Source organism: Muscardinus avellanarius (genome assembly GCF_963383645.1).
Source record: "Muscardinus avellanarius genome assembly, chromosome: X".
Taxonomy (NCBI): Eukaryota; Metazoa; Chordata; class Mammalia; order Rodentia; family Gliridae; genus Muscardinus; species Muscardinus avellanarius.
The window spans coordinates 96,528,346-96,547,720 of record NC_137792.1 but is presented as its reverse complement, the minus strand read 5'-3'; the positions used below and the strand labels follow the sequence as shown (position 1 = coordinate 96,547,720).

General features: G+C 40.5%; 1 protein-coding gene across 1 annotated transcript in view; it reads right to left on the bottom strand.

The window, feature by feature from the left end:
- Positions 1 to 2,002: 2,002 nt before the first annotated feature.
- Positions 2,003 to 19,375, bottom strand: part of LOC308278986 (52 kDa repressor of the inhibitor of the protein kinase-like) — a gene marked incomplete at both ends in the record, with an annotated part of 59,674 nt that continues 42,301 nt past the window's right edge. Inside the window, 2 exons of the mRNA XM_080718962.1 lie at positions 2,003 to 2,176; positions 2,579 to 2,637. Of these exons, the coding sequence (XP_080575088.1) occupies positions 2,003 to 2,176; positions 2,579 to 2,637 (233 nt within the window). The remainder of the gene's footprint in view (positions 2,177 to 2,578; positions 2,638 to 19,375) is intronic.

Sequence of the window (19,375 nt, the reverse complement as noted above, 5' to 3'; positions counted from 1 at the left end):
GACCTGTTTCAAAACAAAAAATAATGAGCTGGGGGTGTAGCTCAGGAGCAGACTTTCCCTGAATTACACCCACCAGCCCTTTTTATTGTTTTGTTTAGAAACAATAAAAAAGTTTCATCTTTATCTTTAAAAGTTTTTAAAAGATATAATTGTTGAAAGGAGGGCACAATGGTGCATACCTGTCATCCTAGTACTTGGGAAGCTGAGACAGGAGGATTGCAAGTTTGAGACAAGTACATAGCATGCTAGCAAGGTCCTCCGAAATTCAGATAGATTCTATGTCAAAATAAAGATTTAAAAGAGCTGAGGCTATAGCTCAAAGGTAGAATACCCCTGGGTTAAACCAACGGTACCAAAACAAAATGTATAACTGTTATACTAAGAAAGATAAGAAAAAATAAAATGATGTAAAATACTAAATTAAAACTAAAAATGGCAGAAAAATCATGAAAGACAAAAATAGAAACAAAAAGCAAGGGAAATGAATAGAAGAAAATAGTAAATTTGGTACGTATTAATCTATCTATATAAATAATCATGTTTAAGTATCAGTGGTCAGAATATAACAATGAAAAGATATTGTAAAGAGTGAATAAAAAAGTCCCAACTGAATTTTTGATTCAGCTATAACAAATCTATTGTAAATCAAAAGATACATAACAATTAAAACTGAAGGGCAGACTGGGTGCACACCTTAATCCCAGTAGTTAGGAAGCTGAGATAGGAGGATGGCCGGTTCAAGACCAGCTTCAGCAATTTAGTGAAACTCTCAGCAACGTAGTGAGACTGTTTTCAAGCAAAACAATAAAAAGGGCTGGAGGGTGTGGCTCGGTGGCAGAATGTCCCTGAGTTCAATCCTCAGTATCCTAAATGAATGAATGAATGAATGAATGAATGAATAATTGTGAAAGGCTGGATGCTGTGACACATGCTTGTAGTCCCAGTACTTGGGAAGCTGAGACAAAGATCACATGTCTAAGGCCAGCATGTAGTAATTTAGCAAGACCCTGTTTCAAATTTAAAAACAAAAAACACAAAAAATAAAAATATTAGAGCGATACTATAATGGCAGATTCAGTTTGTTAAGCATTTGTCCAGAAACATAAAATGTACACCACCAAGAGTAAACCCTAATGTAAACTATGGACTTTGGATGATAATGATGTATCAATATAGAGTAACAATCTGGTACTAGATGTTGATAGCTAGAAGGCTGTGCATGTGTGGGGTTGGGAAGTACATGGAAACTGTCAGTACTTTCTGCTTAATTTTGCTGTGGACTGAAAATTGTCCTAAAAATAAAGTCTACTTGAAAGGGGAAAATAATTTTAAAAACTGCTAGAATTTAAATGATCTTAATGGCATGATTAGATGACATTCTTTTCAGTGATTTATACCTTAAGTTCCCATTGAAAAACTGTTTATTCCTTTCTGCCATTCCTCTCCTCACTGGCATTTAATTATTTTTTAGTGGCACTGGGGATTGAACCCAAGAGCATTCTTTTTCTGAGCTACATCCCCAGCCCTGTTTTATCTTATTTTTTGTGGTACTAGGGATGGAACATAGGTGCATTCTACCTCCAAGCTACTGCCTAAAATTTTAAAAACCTATTTTTAAAATATGAAACAGGGTCTCACTAAATTGTGGAGGGCCTCTCTAAGTAGCTGAGGCTGGCTGTGACCCGTATCCTTCCCTCTCAGCATCCAAAGTACTGGAATTACAGGCATGTGCCTCCGTGCCCAGACACTGGCTTTTAAATTTATGGGAGCCATAACAATGTCTATTTTCCATGCCAATATAGAAAATATTGTTATAAACCATAGATAACTATTTGAATTTGAGCATAGATATGAAACCCAGGAAGACTAAAATATGGGAAACTATTTGTTATTTTTCCCCAGGGGAGGAAAAGCACTGATCCAATGTGCTTCCACACACTCAGTTATTCATTCAAGTAGTATTTATTAGGAGTGTACTATGTGCTGGGCACTGTGGTTGGCACTAGGAATCCCATGATGAATTCTTGCTTTCAAGGAACAAGCCAATCAGTGGAGAGAAACGATCAATCAAGTAATCAGGACCCAGCACACCAGTTTCTGAGGTCTGATGCCCTTTGGTCTTTCCTTGGAGAACGGTTTGCTGTCCAAAGCCAAGGAGCCTTGAATGGTTGACAGGCTAGAGTTAATCATCAAAACAGAGGAACACATTTCCTCTGCTTCCTGACGAAGCAGAAATATGCCTGGTTGTTTCCAAGATCAGAGCAGAAAGAAAATCATTGCCAAGGGATCAGTGTATGTAGTCTCTGGCAAGGAAGGAGAGGACAAGAGATCATCCCTTGCTGGCTACCACTCCTTGGTATCAATCAATCAATATTTTCAAATAAAAAACAATCATCAGCCAGGTATGGTGATGCATGCCTGTAATCCCAGTGTTCGGAGGATCACATGTTGGAGGTCAGGCTCAACATTTTAGCCAGACCCTCAGCAGCTTAGTGAAACCCTGTTTCAAAATAAAATATTTTAAAGTGGCTGGGTTGTAGCTCAGAGGTAGAATGCAGCTGGGCTCTATCCGCAGTACCAAATAGTCATCATCATCATCATCATCATCATCATCATCATTGTCATCATGATGTAATCCTACTAACAAATGTAAAAAGGAACTGTTAAAAGTACAAGAGTACACCTAATTAACAGCTGGGTTGACCTAGTCAGGAGTATCAAGAAGTGCTTCCCTGAAGGAATTAATCAAAATTCAATCTGAAGGATGAATGAAAGGTTAGAAAAAGGGCACAGGTGTTCCATTAAGACAGAGAAATCATCCGGGCGTGGTGGCACACACTTTTAATCCCAGCCTTTGGGAGGCTGAGACCGGAGGATCAAGGTTCAAGGACAGCCTCAGCTGTTACTTAGTGAGGCTCCTTACAACTCAGTGAGACCCTGTTTCAAAAATTTAAAAAAAAGACTAAAAAAATAGGGCTTGGGCGTCACTCAGAGGTAGAATGTCCCTGGGTTCTATCCACAATACTGCAAGAGAGAGAGAGAGAGAGAGAGAGAGAGAGAGAGAGAGATAAAAATATGCAAAGGCTTCATATGAAAAGGGGGCATAGCAACATGAGGAACTTTAAGACAAATGTGGCTGCAATGTGGAGACCTGAGGACAGTCAAGATGAAGCTGGAAAATAAGCACGTACCACATCATGCAAGGCCTTATAGGCTACATTAAGGAGCTTTGTAAGAATAACATAAAGAAATGGGTATGGTGGTGCCTACTGGTAATCCCAGTATTGGGAAGGCTGAGGGACGAGAATTACAAATTTGAGGACAGCCTCAGCAACTTAGCAAGACCCTCAGCAACCTAGGAAGACCCTGTTTCAAAATAAAAAATAAAAGGAGCTGAGAGTCTAACTCAGAGGTAGAATCCCTGTGGGTTCAATCCCGAGTTCCACAAAAAATCAGGAAGTCATGAAGGTTTTAATGTGAGAGTGACATGACTTTCCTTATGAAAATACCATCTTGCCTGCAGTGAGAACAGATAAGATTAAAAAGGAGTCAAAACAGACGTGAGGAGATTAGGAGGTGCTACACTTGTCTAGGTAAAAAATGTTGGCACAGTCAATGGTGGCAATTGAGATGAAAAGAACTAGATGGATTCTAAATTTTTAGGAAATAAAAAGACGATTTGTCATTTGTAGGAAAATGGATGCAACTAGAGAATTTTATGCTAAGTGAGATTAGCCAGTCTCAAAAAGTGAAGGGTCATATATTCTCTCTCATATGTAAAAGCTAGAGAGAAACTGGCAAACAAAAGAGACTTCAAACAATGAAGAGAAATACCAGGAAAATGGTAGAAGGGAGTTTGGGGAAGGAAGTAAGATGGGGAGAAAGAAGACTTGATAAAGCAATTGGTTCAAACAATCTCATGTATATCTGTAAGTCTATCAATACCAATTGCAATATTATGGACATAAAGGGTAAAGGAGCAAGGTTCCAACCATAGGCAAACGCACCAGGTGCTATGTACAAGTATGTTACTATTACACAAAACCTCAGTATGATGTATGATTACAATACACAAATAAAGGCATATTAGAATAAAGTCTATTCCCTCTTATTGCAAAAATAATAAGAGATTTTTTAAACACAGGATAGCCATTGTGGTGATGCACGCTTTTAATCCCATCATTTGGGAGGTTGAAACAGGAGGAACTTGGTTTGCGGACAGCCTCAGCTACTCAGTGAAACCCTGTTTCAAAATAAAGAATTATAAATAGGGCTGGGGGTGTAGCTCAGAGGTAGAATGCTCCTGGGTTTCAACCCAAGCACCACAAAAATAAATGAATAAATAAATAAACAAATACCACAAGATTTAGGGTGGAGAGAGGTATCAAAAGATCCCTAAGTATAACATACTGTGGTAGGGAAAGCCACTGCGGCAGGGAAGACTGGAAGAGAACCAAATTTAGAAGGCAAGTTGAGTCTGAAGGCCTTTGCAACATCTCATAAAAGAGGTCAAGTAGGCAGTTGGCTATACTGCTTTGATGTTCAGATGAGAGGTTTCAACTGGGAATATAGATTGGGAGTTCAATCACTTGCAGGTGGTAATTAAGTTACAGAACGGTGAGCTTGCCTAGGGAGAAAGTATAGAGTGAAATGGGAGAGCACTGTGGGCTGGGCCTCAGGAGATTCCAGCATTTGTAATGGGGAGGAAGTTGTAATCATACATGGATTATTTCTTCACTTCGGGAATTCAGAACTCCTGAATTATTTTTTTCTTGGCCACCCAGTTACTTGGGACTGTCCAAAAAATAATTTTCCTCTGTTTAAATAAGCACTGTTGAAGGAACTGTGCTATTTTGGCTGATAGGTACTTTCACTTTTTATTAAGTATCATTAGGAAGATGCTGGCAAATATATTGTAAAATGTGGATATGGTGGTAGATATTTAATTTGTTAAAATATTAAGAAAAATAAATGAGACTCAGAGGGATGCTAGTGTGTGTGTGTGTGTGTGTGTGACTGGAGAGTTAACTTTGGGTATTCTATCACTAAGCTATACTTCCAGCCCTAATTTTTTAAATTTTGAAACAGATTCTTGTTAAGTTGCTGAGGCTGGCCTCAAACCTATGATCCTCCTGCCTCAGCCTCCCAAGTACTGGGATTACATACATGCACCACCATGCCTAGTGATGCTATACTCTTCCAAAGTGGTTTCTGCCACAGAGGAAAAATGTTCCCTTGACTATTGCGATGGTCAATTGTCTGATATGCCCAAGGTGGTCAGGGTCTGATATGCCCAAGCTGCTGTCTGAGGATAGGTCTATGCTTTCAAAGCATTTGAGCTTCCAGTCAATGGCCCTGCTCTAGGTAGGGGAGGAGAAAGAGAGACAAAGAAGAAGAGGAATGAGAAGGAGGAGGAGGAGAAGGGAGAAATAAGAAAATAAAAGAAAGAAAAGAGAAGAAACAAAAGTTCCCTTTTCCTTTGCTAGCTCAACTCTGTAGCTCATATTTTTCTGCCCCTGGGAACTGAGAGAAACAAATTAATATTTTTGGTTGATTCAACATTCTGACCTTTGAGTCAAAAAGTTACTCAATAATTCTTTTAGCCAGAAATGAGGAGGTAGTGTACTCAAGAGTCAGGAGTCCATGCCTCTGATAATGATTCATACACTGAGTGGTCTTGGGGTAAACCGTAAAAGCTCCCTCTATTAACATATCAGTGACGTCAACTGTCCTCCCTGTCCTCTGAGGTTATTAATGAGAGTCTGATGATGTCACGGATCTAAAAGCATTTTTAAAATGTCAGATGTTATCATGCCAAATATTAAGCCATTCACAGAGAGCTAATCTGTCTTGAGTATAACTTTGTTATGACATACACGTATCAATCCCTGCCCTTATTTTCTTATTTCCCAATTAGGTTGAGAATAAAGGCTTATGAGCTTTTGAGATACATGCTGGCTACTTCTTCCTCCACAACTAAATATTGTTCTATTATCAGTGGCCTAGTTCACAACTGGAAACTCTAAAATAGAAAACATAAAACCAAGAGTAGCTTTTATCATGATATGATTTTAAAAGCCTTGAATTTGCCCACCAGTTCACACAGTAACTATCTGCCAACTCTCTCTCTGTGACCTCATCTTGAGCACCTATCCCCTTTACCCATTCTTTTTTGAGCCCTTTTAGCCTCCTTGAAGTTCCCTGAATAACCAAAAGACTTTATTACCCCTGTTGCTGCTCTTAACTTCGAATACAATTTCCTCTGACATCCCTCACTTCATTTGGGTCTCATGAAATGCTATGCACTATACACAGGCTTTCCCTAACTACCCTATTTAAATATCCTGTGCAAAGTAGCACACACAACCCCAACATTTGTCACCCAGCTCTCTGTCTCCCTCTTCTTATATTAGCTTTATTAGTTTCAATAGCATTTGTCACCACCTGATATTATTTTTTATTTGCAGTACCAAGGGTCAAATTTAGGTGAGCTTTCTACCACTGAGCTACACCCCCAGCCCTCTATATATTTCTTTCCTATACCTCTTCAGGAAGAGGGGGAATACTGGGGATGGAAACCAGGGGAATTCTACCTCTGATTTACATTCTCACCCCTATATTATGTTTTATTTTGAAGCAGGGTCTCCCTAAGTTGCTAAGGCTGGTCTCAATCCTCCTGTCTCAGCCTCCTAAGTACTGAGATTACAGGTATCCACCATCATGCCCTTAGCAGTCCTCTCTCCTTTCCTCCCAACAAGAATGTAAGCTCCATGAGAACAAAAGGGGTTGTTTGGTTTCTTTCAGTGTAACAATCTTAGCACTTAGAATACAGGCTCCTCACAGGAGGCACACAATAGATTAGAGTTGAATGAAAAATATTAAGGAACACATTCCCACTGTTTCTCTGGCTGGCAAAATCCTTCCCCATACAATATTCCATAATTATGAGCCCTAGGAATTAGAACGGGACACTAAGCAGCAAGATGCTTCTCTCTGTGTGACCATTGGGCAGATTTTATAAAAATGTGTCTGTATGTGGGCAAAGTGACATCAGGATTTTATGTGGTCTTTTGATCTCGCTAAACCTCTTAATGTCATCAATGGAACTGAGTTATGGCAACTTTTGAATAAGTCTGGCTACTTTGAAAATTCTTCCAGCTCACAATATCTTCCGTCTTTAAAACAGTATGGAGCTATAAGTGGGGATTGGACAAATCATCTATGTGACCCTTAAACTCATTACCTTACCAGCTGAGTGTGGTGGTACATGTTTGTAATCCTAGTACTTGGGAGGCTGAGACAGGAGAATCACAGTTCTGAGGCCAACCTCAGCCTCTTAGTAAGACCCTCAGAAAATTAGTGAGACCCTGTTTCAAAATAAAAAATAAAGTAGGGCTGAGGGTGTAGGTTAGAGGTAGAGTGTTCCTGAGTTGAAGCCCCAGTTCTAAACACACACACACACACACACACACACACACAAACACACACACACACACACCAATTTAAATTAAATTTAAAAAATTTAACTTGTTACCTTACCAAATCAAGTGTGTGTGATCTACTAACATTAATTATCATGGTAGATTCACCAATAACAAAGTGCTGGAATATAATCAGATAGCAAGTGTTGTTAGTTCATTGTAACACAAAGCAGAGAATAGAGGAAACAGGTACTTATCATTACCCATGCTAAGCCTGGGGGTATTAAAAATGGCAAAATAGAGGAAGACAGTGTGTTTCAAGTGCTACGAGACTTGGAACTCAACCAGTAGGAAAACTGCTTGTGGCAAGAGAAGAAAAGCAGCCAAAACTCAACACAACAGTGACAGTCAAAACACGGTGGAATCTGAGGCAACAGAAAGAGCAGAGGACTGAGAGTAGTTCTGTGTGTTTTGGCTGGTAAGGGGAATACGGCGCCATTTTCTAAGCCCATGTGGGGCTGGCCATAGGAACTTCGGTGGTAATGAACAGACTCGCTGGGTCTGTGAGTCTGCATATTATCCCCTGTGGAGATGGGGGTAGAAGGTATAGTCAGATAGCATGTGAATTAACAGACAGCACCTAGGGACATTCAGACAGGAGGGAACTAGAGTCTACAGTTTGCCATGCTCTTGCAGAATCCCTAGTGATAATCACAGGACAGCCAACCGTGAAATATGTGCGGTGAAATAACTAAATCTACTCATTTGAAAACTCAGAAAGCTATAAACTGTCACCTGGCTGTGTTTGGGCACTACAAGAACCAATGCCAGAGGCTAACAGGGGCTAATGTAATTGCAGCTGCCCAGAGCAGCAACAGTGTCCCTGGGGCTAAATAACTGAGCCACCCAACCCTGAACTTAGATTGGCATAATGTCTCCCTCCAAGAGACTGGGCCTTGAAAGCAGGAAGTCCAGGGGCAGCAGGGATTCATGTGATCTCATCTACAGTAGAGGAACTCAACACTCTCTCTACCAGGAGAGTTTGTCCCTGGCATGCATACATGCCAGTGCCTGACAGTGGTCCACAGGATATTTTTTTTATGGTGGTACTGGGGGTGGAGCCCAGAGGCTTTCTACCTCTAAGTTGCACTCCCAGACCTATTTTATATTTTATTTTGAAACAAGATCTCACTAAGTTACTGAGAACCTAAGTAGCTGAGGCTGGTTTCGAACCTGTGCTATCCTCCTGTCTCAGCCTCCCAAGTGCGGGGATTACAAGCATGTGCCACCACACCTGGCAGTCCACAGTATCTTAACCAGCAGATCAATAGCAATGTCTCTGGGCCAGTAAAGCTCAGCAAACTGGGCCATAGCTCAGAACATATCAGGCGGGGCACGCCGGGGCCCGGAAGAGCCAGGGCCCGGGTTGCAGGACTATGGGCCTCGGGCGGGATCGCGCGAAGCACGCCAGTCCCCTGGAGGACTGCTTCTTCTCTACATTCTTAAGAATCTTGGACATCACCTGTAAGAAGAGAGTTTAGTGGAGACCTAGGAGGAAGGCAGTGTTGGAAGCGGTCTCTGCGATGGCGGTGGAGACTTGTATTCAGGAGAGGCAGAAATCGGATCCTACCAACCTTAGTTTTTGGAGATATTACACCAAACGTCGAATGCTACCGTCGCGCATGCTTAGAAACACTGGACAACATTCAGAGTGGAAAAAGAGCTTGGGAAAGATTTGAAATGGTGGAGGCAGTGGCAATGGCAGTGGCCAGTACTCTGGGGAGGCAAAGATCTGATGCATTACACCTAGAACTTTTGAAGTAATAACCCCAGAGGCAAAAGGCTACCACCACACACCCTCGAGAACTTGGGACAAATGGCTGGGTGAAGAGGGTGTTCAGATTGGAACCTGCCGAGGGTTGAGGCCGGCGACGGAGACTGCAAAGCTGGGATGGAGCCTGCCATGAGGCAAGGCTGGTGCTGGAGCCTCCAAGGCCAGGATCGGAGCCTGCCGAGGGGTTAGGCTGGTGCTGGGGCCAGCGAGGCCGGGATCAGAGCCTGCCGTGAGGCAAGGCCGGTGCTGGGGCCTTCAAGGCCGGGATGGGAGCCTGCCGATGGGTTAGGCCTGTGCTGGGGCCAACGGCCGGTATCAGAGCCTGCCGTGAGGCAAGGACCCTACTGGGGCCTCCGAGGCCAGGATAGGAGCCTGCCGAGGGGTTAGGCCGGTACCGGGGCCAGCAAGGCAGGAATCGGAGCCTGCCGTGAGGCAAGGCCAGAGCTGGGGCCTCCAAGGCCTGGATCAGAGCCTGCTGAGGGGTTAGGCCAGTGTTGGGGCCAGCGTGGCCGGGATCAGAGCCTGCCATGAGGCAAGGCCGGATCTGGGGCCTCCGAGGCCTTGATTGGACCCTGCCAAGGGGTTAGGCCGGTGCCGGGGCCAATGGCCGTAATCAGAGCCTGCAGTGAGGCAAGGCCACTACTGGGGCCTCCAAAGCCGGGATCAGAGCCAGCTGAGGGGTTAGATTAGTGTCAGTGCCAGCAAGACCAGAATCGGGGCCTCCCATGAGGCAAGGCCGCTGCTTGAGCCAGCGAGGTCTGGATCAGTCCACCTAGTAGCCAGGCCACTACTGGGGCCATCAAGAGTGAAATCGGTATTGGCAACACGGCATGCACAGAGAAATATCGCATAAAATAAAAATCAGCTGCTTCCCCTAATCAGCAAAAACTAGGAGGAAAGGGGCAACAGGAAGAGGTCGAGCTATAGAAAGGGCCCTATAGTGAAGCGACTAAGGTGACCAATCAGAGGGTATGGAATAGGGGACGATGGAGCCTCTTTAAAACGAAGGAGGTACATACACAAATGTATCAAAGTCAATCACCAAACAAGCATGGGATTGAGGGAGGGGGAGGGAATGGGATGGGGAGTGGATGAGGGCTGATTGGATGATGTGTGCTTGTATATCCTCTCAAGTCTTGTATTCCAATGTGATATATGACTACAATGTACCAATAAAAATAAATTTAAAAAATTTTCATTCAATTAAAAAAGAACATATCAATTGCTGGCCCTACTGAACTTAGGCCTACTGGCCACAGAGGCCAGAGGTCAGTGCTCTGCAATTTAATAGGCTCACAGTTAACAGAGCAGTGGTGGTATTTGTGGGCCATTAAATGCCAACCAGTGGGCTGCAGACTCTGAACAGAACATCATATTCTCTGACACTACAGAATTTGGACCAGAAGAATATGATAGCCTGCAACCAATTAGAGACACTTGTTTGCCTAAACTAAGCACTAAAAAGGATCTGGGGGAAAACTAAAAAAATTTGATTATGAGACAGTCTTGTCGAGGCAAATATATACCTCCAGCATAGACTTTATTATATTATAAAGGTCATATTAATCCAAATATATGCTGTTTTCAAGAAACTCACCTTCCAGCCAAAGACATTCATAGGCTGAAAGTGAAAGGATGAAGAAAGACATATCATGCTAATGGAGACCAAAAATGGTCACGGGGCAGCAACACTGATATCCAATAAAACAGACTTTAAGCTGAAACACATCAGAAGAGACAAAACAGGCACTTCCTTTTATTAAAAGGAACAATTTGCCAGGCGTGGTGGTGCACCTTGTAAACTCCACGCTTGGGAAGCTGAGACAAGAGGATCACACAAGTTCGAAGCCAGCCTCAGCTACTTAGTGAGGCTCTCAGCAACTTAGTGGGACCCTGTTTCCAAATAAAATATAAAATAGGTCTGGGAGTATAGCCCAGAGGTAGAAAGCCCCCTGGGTTCCATCCCCAGTACCACCAAAAATAAAATAAAAAGAAATAAGTAAAAGGAACAATTCACCAAAAAGATATAATGATAGTAAATGTTAAACAAACCCTTCAGGATATCAGATTTCAAATAGGCCCAAATACAATAATATTGGGAGACTTCAACACACCCTTATGCCACTAGATCAATTTTTAGGGCAAAAGATGAGTAAAGACTCTTCAGAACTAAAAAAAACTATAAACCAGTTGGACCTAATAGACATATACAAAATACTTTAATCAGGAACAGCAGAATACACATTCTTCTCAGCTGCCCATGGAATCTTCTCCAAAATAGATCACACCCTGGGTCGCAAACAAGCACCAGAAAATTCAAAAGATGTAATTCTCTGCATCTTTTCAGAACACAATGGAATGAAAGTAGAAATCAACAATAGGAAAACCAAAAGAAACTTTTTAAATACATGAAGATTGAGCCGGGTGTGGTGGTGCATGCTTGTAATCCCCACGCTTGGGAAGCGGAAACAGGATTGTGCAGGTTCGAAGCCAGCTGCGCTGGCTTAAGAGACCCTGTTTCCAAATAAAACTATAAAATAGGCCTGGGAGTGTAGCCCGCAGGTAGAAGGGTTTCCAGGAACCCCAGTACCACCAAAAATAAATAAATAAATAAATAAATAAATAAAGATTAAATGATGCACTATTGAATGATGAGTGGGTAAGATCAGAAATAAGGGCAGAAATAAAGAAATTCCTGTAATTAAATAAAATAGAGAAACAACATATCAAATCTATGGGACACTTTGAATGTGGTATTAAGAGGAAACTTTATAGCATTGAGTGCCCACTAAGAAAAGAGTGTCACCAAGTAAGCAACCTAATGACACATTTCAGGGACCTAGAAAAACTGCAACAGTCTACTCTCAAAGCCAGCATAAGGCAGGAGTAATTAAAATCAGATCAGAAATAAATGAAATAAAAAATAAAAAAAATTCGAAGAATCAAAAAAACAAAAAGTTGGTTCTTTGAAAAAATTAATAAGATTGACAACCCCCTGGATACCTAACCAGAAAAAGAAAGAATCAACTCAAATCATTAAACTCAGAAATGAGAAAGGAGACATCACCACAGACAGTGGGGGAAATTCAAAGGATTATCAGAAACTATTTAAAAATTTATACTTCAATAGACTAGAAAACATGGATGAAATTGATACATTTCTAAGCACATATAACCTACTTAATTGACCCAAGAGGAAACAGCAAGCCTAAACCAACTAATAGCAAGCAAAGAAATAGAAACAGCAATAAAAATTCTACCATCAAAGAAAAGCCCAGGCCCTGACAGTTTCCAGCTGAATTCTATAAAACTTTCAGTGAAGAAATAATCCCCGTACTTCACAACTTTTTTTTGGGAAATCAAAAGAGATGGAATTCTCCCAAGCTCCTTCTACGAGGCCAGTATCACATTAATACCCAAACCAAATAAAGATACCTTAAGGAAATAAAATTACAGAGCAATATCTTTGGTGAACATGAAAATTACAGACAATATCTTTTGATGAAAAATTCTAAACAAAATACTATCTATCTATACGCATTCAAAACCATATCAAGAGAATTGTACACCACAACCAATTAGTTTCATCCCAGAAAAGTAAGGCTGGTTTAATATATGCAAATCAGTGCCTGGTATTCACCACATAAATAAAACCAAGAACAAAACCACATAATCATATCAACAGATGCTGAAAAAGCATTTGATAAAATACAACACTCATTCATGTTAAAAAACACTGCAGAAAATTGGAATAGAAGGAATATATATCAACATCATTAAGGGAATATACAATAAACCCAAAGCCAACATCATATTAAATGAGGAGAAACTGCAAGAATTTCTTATAAAATCAGGAACAAGACAAGGATGTCCACTACCACCACTCCTTTTTAACACAGTCCTCGAGACTCTTGCCACAGCAATAAGAGAAGAATAGCAAAGGAATTAAAATAGGAAAAGAGGAATTAAAATTATCCTTGTTTGCAGATGACATAATCCTTTATCTAGAAGACCCAAATAACTCAACCAAAAGACTACTAGAGCTGATTAACCAATTCAGCAAAGTTGCAGGATACAAAATTAACATAAATCAATCAGTTGCTTTCCTGTATGCCAAAAATTAATCCACAATGAAAGAAAGAAATAAAACAATCCCATTCACAATAACCTCAAAAATCAATAAAATACCTAGAGATAAACCTGACCAAAGATGTAAAAGACCTTTACAATGAAAACTACAAAACATTAAAGAAAGAAATTGAAAACCTTGGAAGATGAAAACATCTTCCATTCTCATGGATAGGCAAAATAAATATCATCAAAATGGCCATTCTGCCAAGAGTGATCTAAAGATTCAATGAAATTCCTATCAAATATATAGATAAAATAGGTCTGGGAGTGTAGCTCGGAGGTAGAAGGGCTACCAGGAACCCCAGTACCACCAAACAAAAAATGTTACAATTAATGAATATTGATTGCCTTAATGCTGAAATCTTTAGGAGTGAAGTATAAGCATATTCTAGGAAACAGAAATAGCAAAATCAAGGAATATCGAGGCATCAAACAGCCTGGTATCAAGGAACTAAGGCAATTGGATATTGTTCAATGTACAAAGGAAGTAAAAGAATTTAGATTGGTTGCTTTGGAATGCCCAATGACATTCTACATAGACCTAAAAAAATCAGTCATGAATTTCATATAGAGAAAGAAAATACCCAGAATAGACAATGCAATTCTCAGCAATAAGAACCATGCAGAAAGCATCACAATCCCTGACTTCAAATTATACTATAGAGCAATAGTAGTAAAAAAAAAAAAAACAGCATGGTATTGGCACAACAACAGACATACAGACCAATGGAACTGAATAGAAGATATAGAAACAAACCCACTCACTTATAATCAATTAATATTTGACAAAGGGGATAAACTCATACAGTGGAGAAAAGACAGCTTTTTCAACAAATGGTGCTGGGAGAACTGGCTTTCCATTTGTAGAAAGATGGAACTAAATCCTTTCCTCTCACCATGCACAAGAATCAACTAGAGATGGATCAAATACTTGGAAATTAGACCAGAGACTGTGAAGCTACTAGAGGAGGGCATAGGCTCAACACTCCAACATATAGGCACAGGTAGTAACTTTCTCAACAAGACCTCCAAAGCACAGGAAATTAAAGCAATAATTAACAAGTGGGATGGCATCAAACTAAAAAGTTTCTGCTCATTAAAGGAGACCATCAAGAACCTAAAGAGAAAGCCTAGAGAATGGGAGAAGATCTTTGCCAGCCACCATTCTGATAGTGGGCTAATTTCCAGAATATACAAAGATCTCAAAAGACTCTACACTAGCGAAACAAATAACCCAGTCAAGAAATGTGCAAATGAATTGAATGGACAGTTTGCAAAAAAAGTGATACAAATGGCCAATAGATACATGAAAAAATGTTCAACATCATTAGCCATAAGGGAGATGCAAATCAAAACTGTGCTGAGATTCCATCTAACCCCAATTAGAGTGGCAAGCATAAAGAAGTCAAATAAGCAAATGGTAGTGAGAGTGTGGGGAAGCAGGAACTCTTTTACACTGTTGGTGGGAGTGCAAACTAGTTAAGCCACTATGGAGATCAGTATGGAGATTCCTTAGAAAACTGGGAAAAGAGCCACTATATGATCCAGCTATACCTCTCCTGGGTATTTGTCTGAATGAGTTGAAATCAGAGAACTACAGTAACATATGTATACCCATGTTCATAGCAGCACAATTTGTTATAGCCAAAATATGGAACCAACTTAGGTCTCCACCAACAAATGAATGGATTGCAAAGTTATAATAAATACACATGGGATTCTACTCAGCAATAAGGAAGAACAAAATCACACCATTTGAAAGAAGATAGACCTGAAAAACATTAAGTGAGATCAGCCAAGCACAGAAAGAGAAGCGACATGTGTTTTCTCTACTACGCCCAAACTTAGGAGTATTTATAAGGTTTGCAAGTTCCACAGACACACAAGATCATCCATGCAGGTGCCATAAGTCTTTTATTAGTCCAGCCCACTAGTCCCGGGCAGCTCCCTCCCCCACCCCCGTGTCGCGGGTGCGGGGTGGGGTGGGGGAGATGTGTGGAAGAGAGCCTTCCACGAGTGTAGGAATCTCTCTGTCTCGCAAGCTTCTTCTTCTGGATCGCTCCGTCCCCCTTTTTATCAAAGGGGAGTGGTTTTCCGTGGGAAAGACCCTGGACCTTGCAGGGTAAGCAGGCGGGTCTTCCTGCCTCCTGGCTTCCAGCCCCGCCCCTGCCCCCTGGGGGGAGTCCAGAACCTAACAGTATTAGGGATATCAGAGGGACTCCAGATAATTGAGGGGAAACCTCAGCAACGCTAGAATGGTAGGATAGGAAAGGAAGACGGCTGAGGTTGATTATTAGAGGAGCTACATTTGAGTATGTGCATAAGTGTGAATGTAGCATGGTCAAACTGGACACTCATTTTTGGAAGGGGGGAAAGGGGAAGCATGGGGAAGGACACCAAGCACTATGTGAGTGTATGCCTTTTCCAATATGATCCACATTAAAATTTTTTCAATTATGAGACAATTTTGTAGAGGCAAATATATACCTCCAGCAAAGACCTTATTAGAAAGGGATAGCAAATAAACATAGAACTCACACAAAGAGGAATAAGATGCCAAGACAGGAGAAATACAAACCTGAGAATTCTTAAAACATGAGAATGAAGAGCAGCTAGGAAACAATAAACTCCCACAACCCAACAAGGGAGGTCATCAATACTGACCTGAAGAAAATGCCAGAAGGTGAATTTTAAATTTTGATCTTCAATATGATGAAAGGCCTCAAATAAAATGTACAGGAAGTGAAAAATCATATCACTAGAGAAATTGAGGCCCTAAATAAGAACCAAAAGGAGGCTTTGAGTGAAATAAAGGAGTCAATAAATAAAGACTATAACAGAAACTATCTCTAGTAGACTAGACCTCATGGAAAACAGAGTACTATTCTTGAAAAACAGTTCATTTGAAACTGAAAATACAGTCAACAATATAGAGAAGACAGTATAACAACACAACCTAAACATCCAAGAAATATCGGACAATATGAAACAATCTAACTTATGGATAATAGGCATTGAAGAAAGTTTAGAACCCCAAACCAAGGGTATCAGAGACCTCTTCAGAGAAATAATTTTAGAGACTTTCCCACAGAAGAAGACTTGGACAGGAATATATAAGAGATATTCAGAACATCAACAAGATAATATCAAAGAAGGACTTCTCCACAACATGTACTACTAAAAATAAATAAAATAGAGGCCAAGGGACAAATCTTAAAAGCAACAAGAACAAAATAATGGGTGACATTTAGGGGAAAAACAAGAAAAATTAGTTCAGACTTTTAAATTCAAGTCATGAAAGTCAGGAAGGGCTGATATGATGCACTCCAAACACTGGAAGAAAACAACTTCCAACCAAGACTGCTATATCATTCAGAATTGATGAAGAAATAAAAATGTTCCAAGAGAAGCAGAAACAAAAGAATTCATGACTACAAGCCAACACTAGGGAAAATACTTAAAGAAATAAAACACAAAGAAGAAGAAAAAGCAAATACCAGAACCAGAGGAGGGGCAAATTCTACCAGATAGGCAAATAAGCAAAGGAGAAATAATACCTCATCAAACAAAAAATAGAGCTCAAAATAAGAGGAAACAAAAATTATATCTCAAAAAAAACACAAATGTCAAAGGTTTTAACTTCCTAATTTAAAGGTATAGACAGGCCATGTGGAATAAAGAACATAATTGTACTATATGCTGCTTGCAAGACACTCACCTTACAGGCAAAGATATACATATGCTAAAGGTGAAAGTATGGAAAAAGATATACCATTCAATTTGAGACTAAAAACAAGCAGGGGTAGCAACACTCATTTCAACAAAAATATTTAAGCTAAAACACATCAGAAGATCCGGGCGTGGTGGCGCACACTTGTAATCCCCGAGCTTGGGAGGCTGAGATAGGAGGTTCACACAGATTTGAAGCCAGCCTCAGCCACTTAGTGAGGCTCTCAGCAACTTAGTGAGACCCTGTTTCCAAATAAAATATAAAATAGGTCTGGGAGTATAGCCCAGAGGTAGAAAAGCCCCTGGGTTTCACCCCCCAGTACCACAAAAAAAAATCAGAAGAGACAAAGTGGATCACTTCTTATTAATAAAAGAAACTATCCACCAAGACGATATTATAATAGCAAACATTTATGCCCCAAATTTGGGTGTACCAACTTTTATAAAACAATCTCTTTAGAACATCATGTCCATTGGGGTTTTTCCTTCTTGGGGACCCCCTCCCCTTTAGGGAGCGTTTCTTTCTCTCTCTACAGGTCGTGTTAGCCTTGAGAGAAGGTGGAGTGCAACTGAGGGCATGTGGCTCGGCTCTCTGGAAGAAAGCTGCCTGTAATTGAAGGCATTTGGCTTGGGCTACTCCCAAGTAATGTCCTGAAGGCAGCGGCTGGACACTAGAGATCCGATGGCCCGAGAGGTGTTCTGCCACTTTCCCTATTCCTTTCTGGCTGATTACGTGGACTCTGGAAGAAAGCAGCTTGTAACTGAAGGCATTCGACTTGGGCTACTCGCAAGTATTGTCCTGAAGACAACTGCTGGACCCCAGTATTCTGACAGCCCCTTTGGGGTGTTCAGCCATCTTTCCTTATTCCATGCTCCTCTCAATAAACCATTTACTCCCCTTCAAAAAAATAAAAAAATAACATCGTGTCCAAATAGATCGAAATACAGTAATATTGGGAGACTTCAACACACCACCCACAGCACTGGATTTATCTTTTAGGCAAAAGATGAGTAAAGACTCTTCAGACCTAAAGAATACTATAAACTAAATGGACCTAATAGACATATACAGAATATTTCAGCCAACAACAGCTGAAAACACATTCTTCTCAGCTTCCCATGGAAACTTATCCAAAACAGATCACATTCTCAGCAACAAAGCAAGTAGCAGCAAATTGAAAAAAAATGTAATATAATCCCTTGCATCTTCTCAGATCACAATAGAATGAAAGTAGAAATCAACAACAGAAAGACCAAAAGAAATTACATAAATACATGGAGACTTACTGATATACTCTTGAATGGGGATTGGATCAGAGAAGAAATAAGGGGAGAAATAAAAAGATCTCGAGAATCAATAATAAAGAGGAACAAAATTATGTTATTTTCAGGAAAACAGAAGGACCTGGAGAACATAATATTAAGTGAGATTAGCCAGTCACAGAAAGTGAAGGGTCATATATTTTCTCTAATATGTACAAGCGAGGGAGTAACTGGGATACCAGAACTCCAGATAATGGAGGAGAAATTTCAGTGGAGTCAAGGAAATTACCTAAGGGAAAGGGAGCGGAAAGAGTGCGGTTCACTGAAGTAACTATTGCCGTTGTTTTTGTGTACATATGTGAAAATACTAACGTCAATCTCAATATTCTGTATCAGGAAGGCAAGAAATTGGGATGTGATGAGTGTCCACCAAGTACTATGTGCATGTATGTCACTATCAACATGATTTACATTATGACGTGAGACTATAATGCAACAATAAAGGTGTATTAAAAATAATTGAACCTGGTACATTGAAAATGCTGAATAAAAGCTTAACTGTGTAGCTAAGGTAGAATGCTGGCCTAACATGCACAAGGCCCTAGGTTTCATCCCCCCCCAAGAAAGTGCTAAGTAAATGTTAACTGTCAAGGGACTCAAAAATTTCAGGCTTTCTATAGGGCAACTCTGAAAAATCAAAGAACTGTTATATTAGGGCATGGTGGCATACGCTTGTATTCCCAGTACTTTGGAGGTCAAGAGAGAAGGATGGAAGGTTCAAGGTCAGCATCAGCAACTTAGCAAGGCCCTTCACAACTTAATGAGACCATGTTTTAAAATAAAATAATAGAGCTGAGGGTGTAGCTCAGAGATAGAATGCCCCAGGGTTCAATTCCCAGTGCCACACATACCAAAAAGGGCATATGCTTTTGAGAAGATTATGTGGAAGGAGTGTCAATAACCCAACATCATTTTGTGTCCATCTATACACATAGTG